Source organism: Athene cunicularia (assembly GCF_003259725.1).
Source record: "Athene cunicularia isolate RWA chromosome 3 unlocalized genomic scaffold, athCun1 chr3_part1, whole genome shotgun sequence".
In the NCBI taxonomy this organism is placed as follows: domain Eukaryota; kingdom Metazoa; phylum Chordata; class Aves; order Strigiformes; family Strigidae; genus Athene; species Athene cunicularia.
The window spans coordinates 116,455,389-116,474,673 of NW_020799097.1; the positions used below are offsets into that span (position 1 = coordinate 116,455,389).

Below are 19,285 nucleotides of genomic sequence, written 5' to 3' on the forward strand. Positions count from 1 at the left end.
GCCTGGAGGGGCCGGCCGCGCTTCCTCTCCCTCGGCCTCCCTTCAGCCTCTGCTGGCAGCGCGGAGCCACCGGCCTGCGGTGGGACAGACGCCCCTCGGCTGGCCGAGCCCTTGGCGGGTGGAAGGAGCGCGGCGGCCGGTGTCCCAGCGGGTTCGTTTCGCCCCGTGGGCCCAGCTTTCAGGGGAGGGTGCGCGTTGGTTACCTTCGAGTTTGTGGTGGGTTTCTGATCAGCGCTTGCGAGGTCGGGAGTGATCACTTCGGAAAGTAATCTGTGACCTTTGGGTTGGAACATCAGGAGTACTTTAGTGAATCAAAACTGTAGGGAGATTGCAGGAGACACGTGGGCCTGAACTGCAATAAATGCTTTTTTAAAAATAAGCTTGAAACCTTAGCTTGTCTTCTTCCCCCATCATCCCCCATTTTCTTTTGTACCACGCATGTTTCTTAGCATTGTTTTAACAGCATATCGGCACGCTATTACTCATTTTGCTTTGTAAGAAGTAAATAACTTCTGTCGTGGTGAGATAAATATCACTTACAACAGTGTGTTTGAATTGTTTTAATTTCCTAGCCTGTGCAAATTACAGCTGTGTTCTTAATGCTTGTTGATAGCAGGAAACAGGAGAACCCATGACCTATAAAAGTGCAGATGCTCCTGGAAATTTAGTGTCACATCGAGGATAATGATTTACAGGAGGAAAAAGCTGTTAAGTGGGAATAAGGAAACTAGAAATAGGTCTTGACTATTTGGGGTAACAGGGGCTGTGCCCATGCATCTTTGTTGTGCCGCATGCGCTTGCAACCTCAGCTTATGGAGGTTCATCCTCTGCTGTGCTCGTCTTGTGGTAAGCTCTGTATTTGCAGACAAACTGATAACATATCTTTTAGAAACATCAAGGAATTCTTTCCATTTATTAGATGCCTAAAACTTGATGGCAAAGTGTGGACCGTCTCTTGTGTTGGATTAAGAAGCAGGAAGAGCTGATGACAGGTGCCTGCATGGGAAATTGTACCTGGATATTGTAATGCCAAATGGCATGCTGGTCCTCCCCAAAACACTCCACTTATTTCTCGGGCCTCAGTTGTTACTGTTGGAGGTGGGAATACCAAAGGCCATACTTAATTTTCCCTTCTTAATTCCTGTGCTTTGGAATGGGGCTGTAGCCTCTGGATCAGTGTTTCAGGCAATGCCGTGGTGGGCTGTCTGCCTTTTGCACTTCTTTTCATGGTTCCCTTTCTGATGCAGTTCTTCATGACTTTCTTTTTCCTGGTTTGGCTGATGGGATCTCGAATGTTTATTTCACTGCTGAGGCCAGTGCTCCTGTTTGAACAGATTAGGAATTGAGGTTGGCTCCCACAATAATAGTGCACTTAAAGAAGGACTTATTTATTTATTTTTGTTCACATTGATAGTTAACTGTTTCAAATGTTACAATTGTATTACAAACTAAGAACATACAATTGTGATCTAAATGTTAACAGAAAGGAAGGCAAACGTTGTACTCTGCGGTATGGTTTCTATCAATGCAGTTTAAATAATTGCCATCAGCTTCTTGAAGTTTCGGATTTTTTTCAGATAAGCTAAAATCATCTAAGTTTTAAACACTAGTTAAACTGTTGGGGTTTTTGTTTTATTTCTGTGTATACATCTTGGAAGTAGGCAGACACAGTATTCTGTTTGTTTTTCCATACAGATTTTTTCCAAACTCTTTCCTCTGCTAGGTCTTTATGCTCTTCAGCCTTTAACTATAGACAACTCTAATGTTGCATTGGGTACGTTTTCCAGTTCTGTGTTTCACTGAGTGGTTAATGTCTCTGAGAGCTTAGTTTTAAAGGAGTTTGCTACTACAGGGTGAAATTCTGAAAGAGCTAGGGGTGATGTTTTTGTTTCTTAATTTGATAGCCATCATCTGTGTTTTCTGGGAGCTCTGAATTAGAAATGAGAGTTCAGCCTGAACTGCTAAAAACACTAATTGCTGTGTTTATTTCCTCCCACAAGACCCCTAGGCTAACTAGGAGTTCAAGCTATGATTAAAATGTGGATATATAAAGACAAGATGATACAGATCTTGAAATGTGCAGCCAGTTTGGAAAATCCTATGTTGGAAAAACATTGCCCATAGCAATGTACCTTACAGAGCAACAAGAAAGTGAGGAACTAAGGGTACTTAATGGCACTAAAATTGAGCAAAATGGCTGTTCTATCCTTTGTGTGAAGATGGAATGAGGAATTTAATGGATTATTCTACATTGTGACAAAAGCTTTATGAAAATGTGTACTTTTGAAACCGAGGTATTTCAGCAGTGGGTTTATAGGCGGGTCTTTCTGAGACATGCTTTCACTGTTTTTCTAAAATACTTGATTGGCAGGAAACAATTTATTCTTAAGTCTGTTGCTGGAGTCCCATGGGATTCAAACTAATAATTTGATTGATTGTTTGATAAAAAGGTGGTAGTTTTGCTTACGTTACAGTGGTATTAAAAATGCAAAGCTGTCTGGACAATCTGCCTGTGCAGTGTTGGAACACCCAGCTCTTAATTGATTGGACTTTGCTGTCCAGCACAGATACCATCTGCATTCATCCCTTAGACAAGTCATTTTCTGCAGGGGAGAAAAAATATCTGTTTATTGGTTTTTTGAGTTTACATTTGTTGTGTGGCTTGTGGCATATAACTAACCCCGGTGCTGGAACAAAGCAGTAGAGGGCTGTGTGTGATCAGTGTAGGGCCCAGAAGTGTTCTAACGGTATAATGAACTACTTCACATGGCTTTGTACTTGAGCTAACAGGTTCTCCAGGGACACTTTATGAAGCTCAAGAGAGAGAGTCTTACATTTTAGCCTTTCCCTCTGTGGGTGTGATTGTCTAGTTCTAGATGAACAGCCTCGGTGTGTTGTGCCGTGCTTCATCGATTTAGCTCCTAACCAGGAACGGATCTTTGCACTGTACTCTGTGTTGTGTTCCTGAACGTCATTCATGCTTTTATTTGCTAAGAAATGTCTGAGCGTTTGTTTGTGTGCTTTACTGTGAGCTTGACCCCGCAGCACGTCAGGCTGTACCCCTGCATAGTGCCCTCCTATAGCATGGTGCTTGTTTCAGGGTAGTAATTAAAATGAATGAAAGGGGAGTGATGTTAAGTAGTGGCTTGCTCCTTTGTAGGTGAGAGAATCCAAAGAAATACTACATCTACTCTCAAGATAATACCCTTTCTGCAGTCATGCTTAACACCGGGTTGTTTGTATGTCAGAGTTTTGCTGATAGGCTGATAAAGCTCAATGTTGTGTTTTGTATGTTTTGACAAGAAAACTGATAAGCCAGTGTGGAGATAACTGGATTTGGGGTAGAACTGCATGTTTCTGCTACTGCTTCCTAAAGAGATTTTAACATGATGCAAGTAGTGAATTAATTTAACTAAATGCCTTTTTGCAAGACAAGGGGGAAGAGTCTTCAGTGTAATGAAAGAAAAAAAAAAAAAAAGCATCAGTCTTTAAGTTCAGTCTCTTCACTGTAATGCTGAGGCAGAAAAGTACACAGGGTTGGTATCCCAGGACCAGTTTATAAAGAGCTGTGTAGGTAAGTGGTGACGGGCCTTTGCCCAGAAAGAACGTAGTTTCTGTTCTTGCAAAGTTTTTCTGATGCCTACCGTGATTACTGGCAGGTTGCAGTAAAGCTATTAAAGAGTACAAATGAGTGTTCTAAAAAACCTGCATGTGAACCTTCCTGTTTTAAAAACATTTAAATTGTATACCTATCCATTATACACACGTAACGTGCCTGTATGCTTGGAGCTTTTCAGCTATTCCTGAAGGAATATGTAGCGTTTTAGGGAGCTTCTAAATAAAGGGCAGACGCGTATAGGGAAGGGGAGGTTCTTTTTCCTTTACCTAATTTTGGAGTCTCACTCTGTGCTGGCAGCCGTATGTTGTCAGTGCAGAGTATCAGAAGAGCTGGCAGGTAGAGGTGAGAGTAGTGGCAGAAGGGTCGTGTGCAGAGTGAGGTGGTGTACATCTGTATGTGTACCTATGTACCTTAATGCATCCATACAGGAAAATACACTTTGGAGAGGAGTTTCTTACCAAGTACTGTAACACATGTATGACACCCAGTTCCTATTTAGTTCCTTTAAATTAGATTCTAGGCAACTTGCTTCAAGTAACAGTTTTATACAGCTAATTTCCAAGCATAAAACTCTTGCTATGGGGGAAATAGTTTTTAATAATGCATTTAAGAATTCGTTATGTTAATACAGGTACAGTGAAAGAGTCTGGTGAGAAACATAAGGGATCTGTTGAAATTCCTAACCTGTCAGAAGAAAATGAGGTAGATGATACAGAGGTAGGTGTGAAATACTGATATGGCTATATAGGTTCAGAATTCTTAAATAAAGCATTAATCAGTGTATAGGCATCCTATTTTGATTTACTCTGTGATTAAGTGGGATAATTGATAATTACACTTGGATAGTTTATTTCATGTTTTAGTTTTTCTGTACTTGGAATAATGACTTATCTCTGTTCTCAAATTTACCTACTAGGAATGTGCACAATTCTCTTTGCTAATTATTGTTTGTGATGATATATTAACTCCAAATTTGAGAAGAACTCTGCTTGTTGTAGTCTTAAAAAAAACCAAAAAAAACCCCCTCCAAACTATCCCCCTGCCAAAACCTAAGAACTTAAGGAATCTCCTTGTTGGTTGTACAGCAGCTGCTACTGTGGCTTCCCACAGGTTCCTCAGCTCTGGTAGGCAACAATGTTTGTACTTGATGAGCTTGACTAAGCTACTGTGGAGCTATTACCTTTATTTAAGTCAAAACACAAGAGGACTTATTTTTAGCAAAAGGTAGGATAAACTGAGAAGATAATGAACTTGAAATTGCAGCTGTCCTCTGAACGTAGTAAATAAAGCTAAAATACTTTCAGAAGTATTGCCAGAACTCACAAGGCTCATGTTTAGATGCCTCTTAGATATTGTAATTTTTCTGTTTCTAGATAAACATTAGCAAAAAGAAAGGGGAAGGTGATGTTCTGAAGGACCTTATGAGAACTGAAGGAACCACGAAAGTCAGAGAGGCCCTGAGAGATTATCTGAAAGCACTTAAAACAGGTAAACGAAACCAGTACGTTAGGCATGTTTTTATGCAGTCTGTCTTCTGGAATAGATTGGTAATACCTTGACAAGTCCTCGGGTTTGTATTGGTTTTATTTTTAATTGTTGCTGTCTGAGATGAAATGTTAGTCTTAACAGTCAAAATCTTTACTGCTATCAAACCTGGCGCAACCAGAGTTTCTGTAGCGACCCAGGCAGTGTGTTACATGTACTTACTGCAGGAACTGCTGTGAGACCTGCAGGCCCACTGGCTGGCAAAGCAACGCCAAGCCCTGTTTGTTGTTTCTCTGCTGTGTTGTTCAGAAGTTTGTGGGATGGGGCCTTCCTTAATGGGCAGATGTGAACTAATTTTGGGTCAGGTTGACTTTGAAAAGCCTGTGTTTTCAAGGGAAATTGCTGTTTGGCTCTGTTGCTAATAAAAACATAGCAGTAAGGTGGGGAAACTGCATAGGAATTATGTGCGCCCATTCTCCAGTTTTGGCCAGCAGTCTTCATTGCATATATCTAAATGTCAGGGTGGTTGTGCAGCTCAGTTTCATACTGAAAAGTGCTTCTCTTTATTACAGAGTTTACCTCGGGAATGATTCTGCCAACAAAAGCTCCTGTTGGTCAGGAGCCGGCTGCTGAGCGAAGACTAAATGGAAACACCATGCAAGTATGTGGGCTCAAAGTGTTGTATAAGTTTAATTTTACCATATAGTCCCTGCAGACTTTCCTGTGGTAATGCTGCATTATTGCTGTGATGACCTGCAGATGTGACAGCCCTTGGGGCGGAACTGCCACCTCCTTGCTGGGATCAGAGGTCTGCCAGGCACGGAAGGGGGTCAGCGGTGTTCATGTCCCCTGAATGCTCTGTTCTGCAGCTTCAACAAGGGGAGGCAGGAATTCACCTGCATGGGTCACTTCCCCCAGGCTGCAAGTGAGCTTCAGGAGTCTTTGAAGCGAATCACATGCTCCATAGTTTTTTCACTCAGTTTAGTGAATCCGGATGAATACTGCTAAATAAATGTGCAATTAACATATATTCACAACACAGCATGTTTAAGAGTGCGCTGGTAATAACAGTCCTGCCATTCCAGAACTTTGAAGTGTTTGATCTTGCACCCATTGACATAAGTGTTTTTTGCTTTGCAGGATTCCATGTCACCACAGTCTTTAGGTAGAGTTGGTGTAAAAATTCCAACAGTGAAGATACTGATGAGAGAAATCTTCAACTCTCCAGCAGATGAACTTTATAGCATCTTCACAACTAAGGAAGTAAGTGATCCTTTCAGTAGGCAGTCTAACTTCACGTGGATGCTGTTACATCTGAATACTTGTGTAAGTCATAAATGTGTCACGTTTGTAGCATTGAGGACAGACAATACTCCTGGAGTATGTTAAATGGAGAGACATGATCGTCCAGCAGCTGGAGGCTTCATGAGCTGCCCTTTCCTTGTAACTTCACTAAGTGTTTGTAATTCTGGTTGTCATTGGTTGCTTTTTAAGTTTTGCTGAATAGCTTCACCTTTAAGCCACTGAGGAATTTCAGAGGTGAAAGTGCAAAAGGAGTTGACAGCTGCTGAAGCAGTGTGTGGGTTTGGTGTCCTACTGAGGAACAAGGTGAGGCAGGTGACCTCGTTGGTCATGTTCTTGAGATAGCTATCAGAAAGCCCAAGAAGCTGCAGTAGGCTCATTCCACTTTTACCTTCTTAATGAGAGCTTATTAGGGTGTCTTGGACCTTTTTTTTTTTTTTTCCAGCTGTTACCTTGATAGGAAGAAAAGCCAACTAAACAAAATCAAGTTGTTTTATGTAGCTTGTGTGCAGCTCAGCCATGCTCTCCTTTGCTTGTTAGAAAAACCTTGGCTTTTTTACGTAGGTACTTGTCATCCTTAGCTCAGAGGTTGGATTAACTATCAGATGCAATGATAGTGTAGCTTATAAAGTATGAAATAGAAAATGACTGTTTTGGGGTTTGTGTCCTTTGAAAGGGTATGGGCTAGTATCGGAGAACTTTAAATTGCAATCCTAGTGCTACCAGTGGGAAATAACTATGGTGCTCAGCAGCTCTTTTGCACCTTCCTAGAGCTGCTGCTGTGTCTCCCTCCTTCCCAAACCTAGCAGGTGCTCTGTGTGTGTGTGTGTATGGATGCACAGTGTGCCTCATCTGTGCCCTTTGCAGGCAGCCAGAGTCTTTACTGGCCTGTGTTTACCCCTACTGGTTTCTCAGCATTTCAGTTCTCATTCTGTCACCTTATGGATCCCTGCTACTACCACAGACATCCCCCGAGTGCTGGATAAAAGGAAAGAGACTTTTCTGTAGATGTTAAGCTCAGTTAATCATAATACGGTGCATTACATTTCAGTACAGATTGGCAGTTAACTGACATGTGCTGTATTCTTTGACCAGTTGGTACAGAAGTTTTCTAAATGTCCTGCTGTGATTGAAGCTGACAAAGGAGGCAAACTTCAGATGTTTGATGGCTCTGTCAGCGGTGAATATGCAGAACTGGTAAAAAGCTGCAACTTTTCCCTTGAAAAATGGGGGGTAGTGGGGTATATGGGGGTGTTTGTTAGCTGTTTCTCTAATGCATATCTAGTTTCTTTACTTCAAAGCCAAAAGATTGCTATTATGTTGTTTTTTTTTTTTTTTAATTTTTTTTTCTTCCCCATCAAAAGAGTGGGCACTGACAACACCTAAAGACCTGCACCAGGGGAGAAAACTCAGCACCATCCTTTTTACTAGGAGGGAGAAAGCAGGTTTGAGGTTTATCTCCCAAATCTGTATCAATTCTTGTAACTAGAGAAACAATCTCTGTTCTATGCAGCACAAATGTTACACTCTCCCTGGCTGAATGCTTTTGCAAGCAGAAGGGAAAAATTAGTAATTAGAGCTCAGTTCCATTTTTGAAACCTGAAAAACCATTTTCACAGCTGCTGAGCTTAGACTTGGTATCTTACATCCACCCAGATGACAGGCAGCAAGTATCACAACTGGACAGCTCTTCAAAAAAGCAAAAAATATTGGGAAACTGGAATCTCAGTTCAACCTAGTAATATGTGGTGTGACTCTAGAAGGAGCTCAGTCTGGAAAGAGAGAGGCTGCAGAACTGTGACACCTGAGGCTGGCTTCAGTTGTAACAACCCAGTACTGATGCTGAGGGAAATCAGTTACATTCATCAACCTTTGCAGGTAGAGAAGGAACTATTTAGATGAAACAGTCAAAATATGAACTGAATGGCTTAGTGAAAAAAAATGAGCCTGATTTAGCCCCAGCTTGAGGTGACTTAATGCATGTGCTGAAGCAGTACCTGCCCAAGTTGGTTACTTCACAGCAAATCGTGGGCCAGCCCTGTTGTGCTTACAGATTTCAGAGGTGAAAATGTGGCTCTTGCAGACCTTGAAACTGGCACCAGTAAGAAAACCACTGTTTGATGTTGAGTAACTAATCAGCCTGACCTTTTCCCACAGAGAAAACAAAGCAGTGGTATAGAGCAAGCCAAATGCTTGATAAAAACATTTATTGAAAAAACCAACAGCAGTCATTGTGTTGTTTACATGCATGTGTCTACTATTGTGTATGATAATGCTCCCCTCCTTATTTTTCAGGGGAGCACTATCACTGAGTAGTTGTAAAGTGAATTATCTCAGGCACTAACAGGGACAACCTTCTCATCTTCTGACAGGTCCCAAGCCAAAGAATTGTCCTGAAGTGGAGGTGTAGGAGCTGGCCTGATGGTGAGTTTTTTGGGGGGCCTCGAATGGAGGCTGTATATTGCTGGGAGAAGGAACAGAGATGACAAGTTGGCAGCTTTGCTGGCTGGAAGCTCACTCCTCTCTGCTCTTCGGAGAAGGGGCTGGTGGCCGTAGCAGTTGTCGTCTGTGAAAAGAGGCTTTGCTCAGACACAAGCAAAAGCAGATATGGAATTATCAACAACAAATGTAATCCTTTAAAATACACTTTTTGAAATGTCTTATTTTTTTCCTTTAGAACATTATGCAACGGTTGCCTTGACTTTCAAGGACGTGGCTGCTCAAACAGAACTGGAGTTGGAGTGCAAAGGCGTGCCTGTCTCCAACGAAGAGAGTACAAGGCAATGTTGGAAGCAGCGGTATTTTGAAGAAATACATCTATTACTGCAGCAATCCAAAGATGACATGGAATGAGAACAGCACTGTACTTTTGTTGGGGCATTACTTTTTATACTTTGTTAACATTTGTTTTTTTACAGAAAGTAATTTATTTGTGGGAAGAATAAAGACCCACTTCTATGATATTGTATATAATTTAAGCATTATTTATTGATTTCTAGTGAATGAGGTGGTGAGTCAGACAGACTGGGTATATAAACAGCTTTACCTGGGGAAATGGAGCTGTGTTCTGCTGGCCTCCAACTGCAGAGAGCATTAATGATTTGGCTGCAGGAAGTGCTGTAGGTAAGCTACAGGAATCAAGAGGAAGCATTTGCAGTTTGTTATTAGTCAGTGTATCAAGTGGTGAATTAAATCCCTCCCAGAGATGGGGTTCCCATCAGAGGTGAACTGAAAGGGCTGATAAAACTGCTGATGCATTAGATCTGTCAATAAATGGGGTGGATATAGTTTACAGTCTCTTCAAATACTTCTGAAGATGGCTTTAACTGCAGACTGAATTTGTGTCTAGCTCTGTGGATGGTTTTACAGAAATACCATCTCACTGCAGTTGCTACAACAGTTACTACTATTACTTCTGCATGCACTCTACCCCCTTACTGACCTCAGTGTGAAAGAAACAAACAGTAATAATGCTTCCCCTTTTGCAGTTCTGTAAACCTTCTGCTGAAATGATTTATGGCCCTCTGCTATGCTGTAGCTCAACTGAACATCTGAGCAACTCTTTTTGTTAGGAGTAAGAAACTGTTACTCCTAATTAAACCATATTGAGGTTAGCAAGGATAACTTAATTCTTAAATGCTTTTAAAAAGTGTATGAATTAAATAATGCAATTTGAAACAAATTGACCAAAAAGAGGCAAACGTGGTTGGCTCAATAAAATATGTGACTCTACATGCAGTTATTTTCTCCATGAACAGATACTGCCAAACTAAACGAGTCTGTATAGCAGTTAAGTCCAATATATTTTATTTTTACGGGATACCAGCATGCAGCAACCTTACCACACATAAGCTTATACCATCCTGAAGATAAAGAGGTGCTGATCTTTTCTGCAGGCAAGGTTTTTCCCTGAGAAGTTTGCAGTTACCCCCTTTGAACTTAGGTGAGGTTTGTTGTGGTAACAAGAACAAACTGTAATGGCTGGTTACTGGGTGTTGCCTTGCAGGTGTTAAGAAATGGCCAGAGAACAGCCTCATGAGAAACAGCATGTTTTATGATATCTTTCTTTTTCTAAATGCTCAGAATTTAGTTACCTGTTTGAATAAATATTCAGGGACAAGAAGCCAAACATTCTGAATATAAAAATGATTTAGAGCAGCGGTTTATAAAGGGGCAACCTTAAATACAAACATAAAATCTAGGTTTAAAGAGGCAATGAGGCCAGGTGGTTTCGTGTGTAACAATCCAAGAGATTTTGTGACAGTTTGGTATCTGAGAGCAGGCTGTTACATCTCATCACAAGCTTCTTCAAACGGTTTCTCCTAGAGCCCTGGTACTTCTCCAGGAAGTGGGGCTCACCCCCTGCCCCCAACTAAAAACCCCATCCACCATTTTGCTAGTTGGGATTTTGTTGTCTCCTCCTGTGAGCAGGAGCATTCAGCTGGACCACCTGTCACTCACCAGTGTTAAAAGAAGCAACTGATTTGTGCTCCCAGAGTCAGGGGTAGCCAGAACCCCTGAAAACTCCACAGCTGCTGTGGGGAGACTCAAGCCTGTGCGAGGACCAACAGCCCCTGCCAGCCCCTTATTTCCTTTATAACGCAAGGGTAGGGAACTGAAGAGGACACACTATCCTCTTCCCTTGCATCTGCACAGCTCTAATTCCTGTAACATGCAGAATCTTGCTGAAGTTAAAAGCATAAAGTACCCACCTTATGGTTCTGCTTCCAGGTCAGCCTCATGAATGAGATGGGCCAGTGGCTTTGGCACCTGCAAACAGCCCCTGACCAACTGTCCTTGTAGGCAAAAAATGGACTTTTTTTGGCTTTGCTTCACCAGCAGTCCTCTGCTCTTCCCAGCGTCCCTGTACATGCTGGCATTTAGCTACCATGAGTGCTGTATGGCCTACCTCAAAGCTGTATTTCTGCACACAGTTATTTGAGAATTGAGAAAAACAGGAGAGAAAATTTTACTTGTAGCCTTCAGGAGGATTTCTAGTGCTACCAGCCAACCCCAGTGTAACAGGGGTAATCATCACCTTAGCAAGACAAAACAGCTGAAATCTCTCTCAAACTCTCCAAGAGTTTAATAAAAACGAAGAATCTTCAACTACTTGTTATCCTCAGCCCTTGAGCTGGATGGAGCAGAGATGAGAATTAGTTACTTAGGAACAGCATGATGAGAATGTCATGATAATATACATAATGAAACTGTAGTATCATAGATGTAGTTTGTTTTTTAAATAAGTCCATGTGAAAAGTTCTTTATCCTGTAACCTCCCCAATATAACAGAAAACAGCAGGAGGAGTTTGTGGGGAATATGCTCAAGTGTATCAGAATTCACATGTTTTAAGGAGACTAAAGAGCACAGAAGACATTCCAGGGAGTGTGAGCAGTAGGAAGGAAACCAGAAACTGAAATTTTGGTTTGTGATGTAGCACTTTACATCTTGGTCTCTGAGAAAACCAAAAGGAAAAATAATTAAATGTGAAAGACAAGATTTGTAAAACTACAGCCAAAGTCAGCACAGAGGATGGTCTAAACAGTGAAAGCCTGGGAGGGAGAGGGGGGCTGTCAGGGACCATGGGCAGTGAGGGCAGGGGAAGGAGAAAATACTGTAAAAAGTGGGGGGAGTGACTGCTGGGGAGAAATACATAACCATTAAATGAGGAAATAAAAGCTGTTAAGGGAGAGGAAGCCAGTGCAAAGGTGGGGTTTTCAAAGACAGATTTTAAAAAAGTAATTCTTGGAGACAAACACAAATCAGAAAACTGATTTAAGTAAAGGGGATACTGTGGAAGAAATCATGACTTACAGAATGTGTAAAATGAAGGAGACAGGAAGATAAACAGGCACAAACCAAGGGTATGGAAGAGGAGACAAGGTTGTGCAGGTACTGCTTATGTTTGTTACAAAAAACTAGTATTTGGAACAAGTTCCTAGTAAAAACTGCAGGAATACTGAAGGAGGAAAGTGTAAGGGAAAAGCAGTAATAATAATCAGTTCTGGTAATCATGACAATTTGTGAGCAAAATAATAGAAAACCTAGTATTGTCAGTTTAGAAAAACAGGATACTCATTAAATTATGGCTAACCAATGTGGTTTTGAAGAGGTCGCAAAGGGAAGTGTTGGCTGAACTGGCTCGTGTACAGTGTGGGTCTGAGCGTGTGAAGGTGCTTGGCCTGGGGAGCCACCAAACCCAACAAAAAGCCTTGCAGAAATCTAACAAGGAACTGCAGCTTCCACTTGTCCTGGTCAGTAGAAAATTGTTACAAATGGACTTCTATTGGGATGCTAAATGGACAATTACCTACTGGTGAGAAAAGAATTAACAATAAACTACATGATTACCACTACTGCAAATCACACATAGGGGTCTGTGGGGGAACACATCCTAAAACTTCCAGAGTTGCCCACCGAAGGGAGAACATCCATCTGGGAACACAGCAAAGGGAGAGGGGTGTATTACTTCTCTGAGCCATGAAATAATCATTAAATACCATTTATACTTGGTATACTTCAAAAAGGGGGTTCAAAATAGGAAAAAACAGTGCAAAAGACAAAACCCCACCTTCAGTAACAGACTCAGGGTGTGAGCTCATCCTGTAAGAGAAGCTAAAGCCAATACGGGTAACATACCAAAAACCAGATGCACATTTTTAATATGAGTAATTAATTGAGACTGCTCACCAAAGGGTTATGACAGCTGCTTCAGCTCTTGAAGGTTTTCAGGGTGACAGGAGCATCTTCCTAGAAGTATATGAACCAACCACAACTTTGTAGCTTGGTAGAAGCCTTGATAGAAGAATTCTGATCTTCATGATGTAGAAGTTTTGACCAGAAGCTGAAGTTACAATCTACGGTGAAGTTGATCCTTTTAGAAAGGCAGAAAGGAAAATAAAATTATTCTGAAGAGAGTGAAAACATCATTATTTCATGTCTGAATAATGAGACCAACTTAAGCACTCACCCGCATCAATAAAGTGTCTGTCAGTGCAGGAATAGAAGTGCTAATAAAGGGGGATAAAGTATAAACTTTAAAGACAGAAATTATTAATTACAGAAGGCTAAAAAAAAGTGAGAGTAAATTCAAAGAGAGGAGTCACAAAAGCATCACATAATAAAATTGTGGAGAAGCAAATGATGCTAAACTACATTAAATGGTAGACAGAATGAAGGCATTTGGAAGAAAAAGAGGCCAAGATCGATGGGTTATGAAGACAATAGAAAAACAAATGAGCTAAGCAACTGGAAGATGAAGCTGAAAATGGAGTTTAATCATATAATAAAACCAGTATCATTGACAGTCTGAAAGATCACACAGGAAACAGACATTGCTCAGAAATAACAGGAGGAGATGTGACAGGGAAAGGTGACAAGAGTCATTCCAGCAGTTCCAGGGTGCAGAAGTTGTGAATAAAGCGAGGGAGTGCGGGCCCAGGGGCAGCACAGGTACAGGGGAGGAGGCAAAAAGTCTGCGAGTGGTGCGGGAGAACAGTGTGACCGACACGGGATAAAGTCGGGGAAATGAAATGGAAAGTTCCATTGGCTTTTGCCGCCACTTCATGTCCTGACATCGCGGGGGAAAACGAGTAAACAACCACTGACCCCTCTCAACTGCGTGACTGAACGTTCATGCAAAATAAACCGGAAAAGGACCAAGATTTACATCAATTATATACATTTGATCATAATTTCTCTCTGCAGCTGTTTCGTTTTTGAAGTTGACTTTGATGAGAAATCCAAAGACTGAAGCAACATGTTATAAACAAATGAAAAGTCATCACAATCAGTTTAATGAAGTGCACAGAATAGCAATTGATCATGTCAATAAAAATAAAACAATTAATTTTACATCAAGTGTGCTTTATTTCCTCCACAGGTATTCTGTTAAATAAAGCACCATATATATACTGCCAGGCCACAGCTAAAGAGGATTCTTTACAGAATCAAATTTCTTGTGGTTGTTTAGTATACAAGTAAACTTAATTTTGATAATAAGAACCACAGCGATCTGAGGCAATCTGCCTCTATTATAAGGTACAAAACTGGCACAGAGGACACCATATTATACACAGTAAAAATGCCATAAGTTTAAATTACATCATACAGGGCAAGGAGGCCCTGTTTTCCCAGACAGCCATATTAAATGAAAGCCACTACAGTGAACTCTTAATTACATAAAACATACCCATTATTTGATTGCCCTTTAAGAAAGTGTACGGTAGATGCAAAAGAAAAAAAAAAAAAAAAAAGGAAAGAAAAAAATCTGGAGTTCTGCCTGACCAAGAATTAAGCATATAAATCTATCTTGCCATTCAAGCAGAGAGCACTGGACAAACTGAAGCACAAAACAGAAATAAGCAAAACTTATACAAACAGCATTTGGGGGGAAGATAAAAAAAAAAAAAAAGAAAGACTTAAAAGCAGACATGCTCCATCTAATGTCAAGAAGCAGCTTGGTTTCCTTTTCCAGATATCCTTGTGACCACGTGAATCGTTGACTCAATGGTCCTACACAGGATGTCTAAAATGTCATGCTGCTGCATATGACTAAAAAGTCCTCTGGAATGGCCACAACTGATTGATAAACTAGTTTCAGGGTCCTGGGATGGTAAGGCTTGACCATCACAGCTTCTCAAATCTGGGAGGTCAGATAAAACTGCTGAAATCGATGTGGAAGGAAACTCCGAGTCCTCCTCGGCTCCAATGGAATCCTTGGAAGTCTGCAGGTCTTTAAATTCTTTGCATTCTTCAAATTTACCATTTCCTGACTGCTCTTCTGTGTGCTGTGACCGTGTCGCTAACATTATGTCTTCTGAAAATGAAGATGGAACCTCCATTCTGTATTCCTTGACAGAACTGTTCTCGGGGGAAGGAGGGTCTTGCTCAGTGCCTGGATCAATGATCGAAGAGTCCCGTGTCTCGTTATCTGAAGTGCTTGTTGGGGTCAATGCCTCACGGGGTTCAGTTTTTATATCACTGATGCAGCTGTCTACAGTGTGCTCCTCATCACTGCTGACCCGTCTTCTCTTCACAGGAGTGGCTCCTTCATCATCTGGAAGAAAAAGGAGAGCTCACTTAGGGGAAACACACTGTTTTCACTGTTTCAAGTAACAGGCCTTGCACGTTTGTATCCTTTGCCATATTAAACACAGCACTTTAATAAATACTTCTGTCCTTACAGAAAATTCATGTAATTGCCTAGAATTTTAGCTCTGTAATAAACCAGTATTTCTTGTGTAGGACTGGTGATCGGAGCCAAGACATGGCCTGCCCTGCAGTGGCAAGGAAACAACGCGTGACGTTCATTTTGTGGAAGTCTGTTAAACCTTATAGCTAGAGTGACACCATTAGAGAAGGCAAACCTTTAGTTTTTCTGTCTTTGGCTTCTTGCTCTTGTAACGAGTTCCTCTGTTGTTGACAAGCTCTACATTTGTTTAAAAGTTCTTGTAAAGTTGGAATCAGGGCTGAATTGAGCTGTTTGGGAGTGTGCACCGAAAGCAGCAAGGCGAGTGCTCGGAGATCCTAAAATAGAGGAGCAAACAAACTTCACTACCCTCATTTCAAACTCGTATTTGATTAATCCTATACCAAAAGAAATCCGTGCGATAAGCAGAGGCCTCAGCATGTTCTCAACATCCAAAAGATCAAATTCTAAATCCACTTATGCTACTGAAATCTCCGGCTCCCTACTGCTTTGCTGACCTTAATGCAGATCTGTCCTAAGCTGATGACAATCCTCTGCTGCTCGCTGCGGGGCAAAACCTTTTCGCTAGGTTAGAACATTTCTACCATTAACTCTACTGCACTTAGCTTGTTTTACAGCATCACGTTGCTTGGACTGTTGCTCCGTAAATTTGTGACTCCCTTCTTGGTAGGGGTTAAGTTAAGCTGCCTCCCACGCTCTCACCAGAGCCCAGCTTGCCCGAAGTAGAGCCAACAATGCCCACGCCTCTCTAATGGTGCCCTGGCACACAGCACTCGAGTTACCACCAAAAATAAGCTGTCTCTTAAATGATGCCGATACTCAAATGCTTAAAAAACACTCACCCCGTTTAAAGTCGAGCTTGCTTTGGAAATTTCAACTCTCTGGTTGCTGAAGTCAGATTCTAGGCTTTGATACTGATTTATTAGATTTGTAATTAGAGTATTGATTAAGTTGGCACAGTTCGTTTCAGAAAACACCTGCCCTTGAACCTGTGAAAAGAACATTTATTTTTGGTTTTAAACCACAAAAAAATGGAACTCTGTGAAAGCAGCGTCCCAACTTGAAATAGTCTATATGACTGCATTTTTTGAAACAGAAACGATTGCTAAAAGACCACGTACCTTTAGAAGAAAATGGGTCAGAAAGGTGTATACAATGTTGTTGTTAAGAAAGGTCCTTTCATCCATCAGAATACATTTTATATATTCTGCAAAAACTGGATCTTCACAGAGGAGCTTTACACAGTTCTTTGACATAGCGGACTGGAGACAGAGACAGAGAGAGAGGAGGGTGCAAAGTCACCTCTGGAGCACGGCACCACGGCTGCGCTTGTCTCGGCTGGACAACTCTAACCAGGCCCACTGATGGTCTTAATTCATATCCTGGACCATTCTTACTGACACAAATATTTCAGAACTATCAGGCAGGGCGTACCAGGAGCAAAGACAACATGCCAGATTTTTATACTTGATTTATCAGGTTTTATCAGATGACAGGTGACATAAGCAGAGGTATTTTCTATCCAAAATACTGCATTTTGAATGAGTGAACAATACCAACCAGCCACAATTGACGACTTAGTCCTTGATTCACATTCACTGTGTTTTGCCTGTATTTCCATTCCATTAGTTCTCAAACTCACTGACTCTTACCTGAGTCTGACAAAGCTCAGTCCAAAGTTTGGGGAACAGTGCAAGATGAAGCGGCAGACCTTCATATGCAACTAGGACACCTGAAATTATATGAGAAAATAAGTCATGATTGTGTCAGAATTTTGTTGGAGATACTCACTTTCTGACAGTAGTAGTACCAAGGTGCCATATCATAAGACCGCCTTCTAAGTGTTGTTTATAATCAGACCTATAATCTATGAAGTTTTTACAATCCCTTCAATAAAATACATGTATCCCTTCAGTATTGTACAAAATATGTACAACCCCCAAAGAACTGGCTTTAGGTTCTGGGTTTGTAATCAGGTTATTTTATTACTGTCTTACATTTTCAACTGGTCAGCTACAGCACTTAAAAGGTTGTAACCGTCTTTTTTTTAAAACAGCACACAATTTTTTAAAGGGTATTCTTGATTATGAACCCAAGCACTGTTGTGCCTAGACCATGAAAGAGTTCAGGGGTACCCTGAATATCAGCAAACAGCTTGAGAGCTAACACAACCTCCAGTAAATGTGAATAATGTTGGACTTACCATCAGAAGAGTGGGACAAACAACAAGCCAGTGGGCAATTCAGGGGGTCAAAAGAACATTCTACTATTGTTGCTCTTTGGGTGAGGGTAATTTTGAATGGTTTTATTTGTCTAGAAAGAGTATTTAATCACAGCTAGCTAGCCGGCTTCTAACAGCAGAGAAAACAAGGGGGTATTTTCATAGGTGGTTCTACTGAAGATATTTAAGACTCAGAAGATAAATTTCTCTTGGAAGGAATGTACATGTCTCCACTGGCTACAGAGGGAAATCTGGCTACGTGGCTCATTTTTAGACCACTGAAGTGAGACAGCTGCCTGTCTGCGTGTGCGTGCAGTAGTCACCTGTGTGACGGCGAGCTTTATGTGTCTGCACCTACCACACCAGGTAACTCAGCCTGTCCTAGGGTCTGCGGTGGAAGACAAAATGTAAAAACCCCACAAAATGCCTTTGCAGTAGCACCTGGCCTCAGTGTGGCAATTCAAGGCAGGATGCTCTGCTGTCACACAAAGAAAACCATGGATGCCTTGTGCCCACATCCAAAAAAAGAGGTTTAGTGACAGGAAGAAACCCAAATACTGGTGGTATCTACTCGGCAGAGCTGCAACAAGTATTGGGTACAAACTATATGACTGAATGGCTATAAACTTAATTAAATGTTGTGATGGTTTCCAAAACTGTGGAGTAAATTAAAGCTGGATTGGTAAACAACAGAACAGGTGCTGTCTGTGGCTTCCTACATGGTTATGTACACTGTCGGGCAGAGTGCCAGGTCGTGCCATTGGCAGAAATGCTTGACGACTCAGGATCTGATCCAAAGCCATTTAAACAAAATAAACCAAAACCAAACAAACCCAAAACCTTCAGCGAGTCCTCTATCAAAGTCTAAGTTTGCAAGGAGACCAAATTCTCACTGGTTGCCTGAGCTCCTCTCTGGACAGGCCTGAAGCGTGACAGTCATGTAGGTAAGACTCCACTACATTATACGCGTCATACAGTTTTGGGGATAAAAATAATGTCCAGCACAATTAATGCAGCAAGTTTCGCGAGCTCTGCTTTTTCTAAAAATCCTGAATATAAAACTTAGTGGAGAAGCGCTCACAGTTTGCACAGAAAAAAAAATCCTTAGGCTGTTTAACCTTCATACTTACTCATTTTAACTAAAGTTTCAGTAAACTTTTCACAGTTGATTGCAACTCGACATAACAGATGGATGAACTGATGATAAGAAAAGAAGTAGTCTAGCAGCATACGATCGTAAACATCATCTTTGCCCTGAAGATTTAAGAGAGCTTCATTTAAACTACAGAAGCAACTGGACATCAACAAGATTTCCCAAGCGTCTAAGCTTAATGTTACTGCACTTCTTGCCCTAAAATGTTTCATCGTACACTACAGAGAAACATGATGGGAATTTCCAGGTCTACCCCAGGCCAGCTGCGTCTCCTCACCCAGCCCTTGGCAAGC

At 41.3% G+C, this 19,285-nt stretch overlaps 2 protein-coding genes across 2 annotated transcripts in view; one reads left to right on the forward strand and one right to left on the reverse strand.

The window, feature by feature from the left end:
- Positions 1–85: 85 nt before the first annotated feature.
- Positions 86–11,135, forward strand: LOC113478529 (activator of 90 kDa heat shock protein ATPase homolog 2-like). The gene is made up of 7 exons (XM_026845814.1): positions 86–4,336; positions 4,993–5,107; positions 5,677–5,765; positions 6,245–6,367; positions 7,502–7,603; positions 8,779–8,830; positions 9,084–11,135. Exons 1-7 carry the CDS (start codon positions 4,220–4,222, stop codon positions 9,257–9,259), a joined length of 774 nt encoding a protein of 257 aa, XP_026701615.1. The 5' UTR covers positions 86–4,219; the 3' UTR covers positions 9,260–11,135.
- A 2,528-nt stretch (positions 11,136–13,663) lies between these two features.
- The window catches only part of USP34 (ubiquitin specific peptidase 34), a 123,066-nt gene continuing 117,444 nt past the window's right edge, over positions 13,664–19,285 (reverse strand). Inside the window, exons 76-81 of the mRNA XM_026844686.1 lie at positions 18,970–19,093; positions 17,271–17,350; positions 16,740–16,880; positions 16,461–16,607; positions 15,776–15,935; positions 13,664–15,465 (exon numbers count right to left, since the gene is read on the reverse strand). Coding sequence (XP_026700487.1) covers positions 14,855–15,465; positions 15,776–15,935; positions 16,461–16,607; positions 16,740–16,880; positions 17,271–17,350; positions 18,970–19,093 — 1,263 coding nt within the window. The 3' untranslated portion in view covers positions 13,664–14,854. The remainder of the gene's footprint in view (positions 15,466–15,775; positions 15,936–16,460; positions 16,608–16,739; positions 16,881–17,270; positions 17,351–18,969; positions 19,094–19,285) is intronic.